Below are 3,329 nucleotides of genomic sequence, written 5' to 3'. Positions count from 1 at the left end.
TGCGGAGAGGGAGGCAGGGCTGGTGCGGGAGGTCAAGGGGCACAGGGTAACGGCAGGGCTCTTAGCAGGGGATATCTTCGAAGTCTGGTGTGCCTTAGAAGCTTGGGTCTTGATTACACAGATTGCTTGTTAGGATTATCTCCTAGAATAAAGAAACAAATCCCCCACATGATGGTGAGTGAACCTCAGAAGTAGATGGAGCACACAGACTTAACAGAGACAAAAGCTACGGTACGTTCTGCAAGGAACTCGGGGTGGAAGGCCTCAGATGGCTTTCTTAAAGGCCTTAATAAAAAAAAAAAAAGCAGGCAAAATGGCTTAGCTGTGAATGCTCCTGCCAATCAAAACTGAGCACCTGGGTTTGATCCACAGGACCCACACGGTGGAAGGAGAGAACTAATTCCTTAAAGATTGTCCTCTGACCTTCACATATGTGACACATACATACACACTTACACTAAATAAATAAAATTCTTGGGGAAAAAAATCGGTGGAGCTGGGTGTGCTGGTGCAAGCTTGTATTTCCAGCTACCCAGGAGGCTGAGGTAGGAAGAACACTTGATCCCAGGAGTTTGAGGACAGTGAGGGTAGCTCAGAGAGAGAAACTCCCCCAGCAAAAAACAAGCACACACACACACACACACACACACACACACACACACACACACACATACACAGTAGAAGAAGGCAAGGGGCATGGGCATAACAAGTCCATCCATCAGCATTGTAACCCCCACAATGGTATGACACTGTAGTTGGGGAACCACTTAGAAGCAACGTGACAGATGTCGTATACCGAGAGCTTCACGATGTTCACTCTGGTCTTCTCGGGGAGGGTGTCCACCAGCTTCTTCAGCTGCATCCCCGAATTTTGCAGATCTGAGCCAGGGTTGTAAAACTTCAGGGCTGCCTCATAAGTGGACTCTGAGCCCATGAAGAGGTACTCGAGGACTTGAAAAAATCCTGGGCAGGTGTCTGAAGAAGCTGGAGTGCAGGCAAAAGAGAGCACATGGATCCAGCCTCTTCTCTAGAAGCTGGCCAGCACCCCCCCCCCCCCTGGACCAGCCAGTCTGGTCAGCAGGAGATAGCAGCCTTTGGGTGATGGAGTAGGACTGTAAGATCTGGTGAGGCTCCAAGCACGGAAATCTGGCACCATGTGAGCACTTCTAGGTTACAGCCAGCTTTTGGCTTTCCTGAGCTGCCTTTGGATTCCTGGCTTGGGTTGGCCGTTGTTCCTGTCATCATTTTAGACGGAGTGAGTAAGAAGCTGCCAGTCTGGCTTTTTTTCTGCAGCGTGGGGACTGGGAGGAGACCTCTGGGAGCCTTGCTTTCTACCAGAGTGCTCCCCACCCAAGGCTAGTGGTGGTCTGTTACCAAGGGCATGCGATACAGCCCTTATACTGGTCCAGCATGGTCCCCAATCCTGGCCCGGAAGATGAACGCACACATGCATTCTAGTCTGGTGGCACAGTCAGTCTGCAGACGAGCTACTCATCTCACATGTTCCCCGAAACAGCTGTGCTGTTTGGATTATGCGTCTGCTTGGGTGCCTACTCCCGGGAAGATGATTTCCTACCTTGCCTCCATCTTCTAACCTAGCCTCCCATTGCCTGCCCTGGAATTCTCAGCATTGTGTGCAAATTTGGCCACACTGCTCTGACTCAGGACCCTACTCCTGATCCAAATAGCCACTCCAGCTGGGTATGACAACTCAACATTTGTTATACAACTCACAATACTGGGGAGGCTGAGGCAGGATGGCCATGAATTCAGGCCAAAATGAGACCCTGTCTCAAAACCAAAACAATGGTCACTCCAACTTAAACTCTCTCCATAAAGTCACCAGGCAGGGTGTCTCATCTTCCGGTGGCTCAGTTTCTAATCTGGAAAATGGGAGCAATATCTGTCCTTCCTTGGGTTGTTATGAAAATGAAAGGGATAGTGTGTAAAGTGGCTGAGAACAGTGACTAGCACATTGTAAGTAGCATTAACTAGTTTTATTGTCAGAGTTTTAATATGTGACTACATTGATATGCAAATGTCCTGCCAGTCCACCCCTTCACATATTTGAGCCCTGTCTTGCTGAGGACCCACCTCTGTGCACATCACCAATATCTAATTAATAAACATTTAAATCAAAATGATGTCATTTCCTCTGAAAACAAATAAAAGTATTTGATAAGAACAGCCGTTCTCACTTCCCCATGATTTGGGGGGTCTAAATCCCCTTGGTCATAAAACCTGTATCCACAGGCATTAGGAACCTTTCCAAGTACATTAATTGGGGTTTGTTTTTAGAAAAATAATACAGCATTATCAGAGGGGAGTGGGAGAGGCTGATGAGGGAGATTTCCCAACCCCATTCCCGAAGCACAAAATGACTGGAGGGAGCTAGATTGGCTTCCCTCCCTCCCTCCCTCCCTCCTTCCCTCCTCCCTCTTTCATTTCTCATTCCTTTCTTCATAGTGATAGCAACAACTCTTCAGAGATTTCTAATCCTTTTTCCAGAGGACAGAATGTTTAGAAAGCTCCACCCGGGATTGGCAGTTTCCCAAAGGGAAGATTTCTTTCTGGAATATTCCCTTCCTCCCAGAACAAGAGACTTTGCTTTGGGTTTGAGGGCAAGAGTCTCTGCACTTCCCCTTCCAGATGGACTGCCAGAGTTGGGTGGGGATACCCCCTAACCTGGAGGCTGTTTCAAGAGCTCTTGACATCTCCAGCCAGTCCTAGTCTGGGCTCCAAAGGGCTCCTCAACCCTACTCCATTTTGGGGCAGATAGACTGGTCTAGATGGGCATTCCCCATCTCCTGTCCAGGCTTCCTTGGTCCCTGGAGTGCAGGGGTTCAGGATTTGGAAGGTGTGATTCTTGGCTGTCTAACAGCTCAATGCTTTCCCCAAGATCACAAAATAGTGTTGGTCATCAGACTCAGCCTTTTGGAGAGTCAGCATATCCAGGCCCTCCAGGCCGTCACTGAGGGACTGGCCACTTCCTTCTGTCCTTGGGAAAGGGACCCTGGGCACTTACCTGAGCTGCAGCAGACGGACAGCATGACAAGAACGATTGTGATGGCGAGCTTCATGGTGGAGTCTAGAGGCTTTGGCTGTCTCTGGATGTGGGGTGGAATTGTAGTGTGTGTGAATATGTGGGGGCATCAGGTGGCTTTTTATATGTTCTAGGAAGCACACAAGAGGTAGGGGGCAGGGATTGGGTACCACTTAAGATACTTCATTGTTTACTTTGTTATCTTCTCTGTGGAATAAGTAAATAATCCATTTTCTTAAACACAGTTTCTGTTCCCATTGAAACTGAGCTCACACAACAGGCCACT

The 3,329-nt window shown here is 48.5% G+C and overlaps 1 protein-coding gene across 1 annotated transcript; it reads right to left on the bottom strand.

The window, feature by feature from the left end:
* Scgb1a1 (secretoglobin family 1A member 1) lies at window positions 1–3,080 on the bottom strand. Its single transcript, XM_059248487.1, has 3 exons — window positions 3,026–3,080; window positions 797–984; window positions 1–142 (listed from the first exon to the last, which is right to left on the bottom strand). Exons 1-3 carry the CDS (start codon window positions 3,078–3,080, stop codon window positions 95–97), a joined length of 291 nt encoding a protein of 96 aa, XP_059104470.1. The 3' UTR covers window positions 1–94.
* Between the last annotated feature and the right edge of the window lie 249 nt (window positions 3,081–3,329).

The sequence above is a fragment of the Peromyscus eremicus genome, chromosome 1 (assembly GCF_949786415.1).
Source record: "Peromyscus eremicus chromosome 1, PerEre_H2_v1, whole genome shotgun sequence".
NCBI lineage: Eukaryota > Metazoa > Chordata > Mammalia > Rodentia > Cricetidae > Peromyscus > Peromyscus eremicus.
Note: the sequence above shows the minus strand (reverse complement) of the source record. Positions and strands in the feature narration are given on the sequence as shown.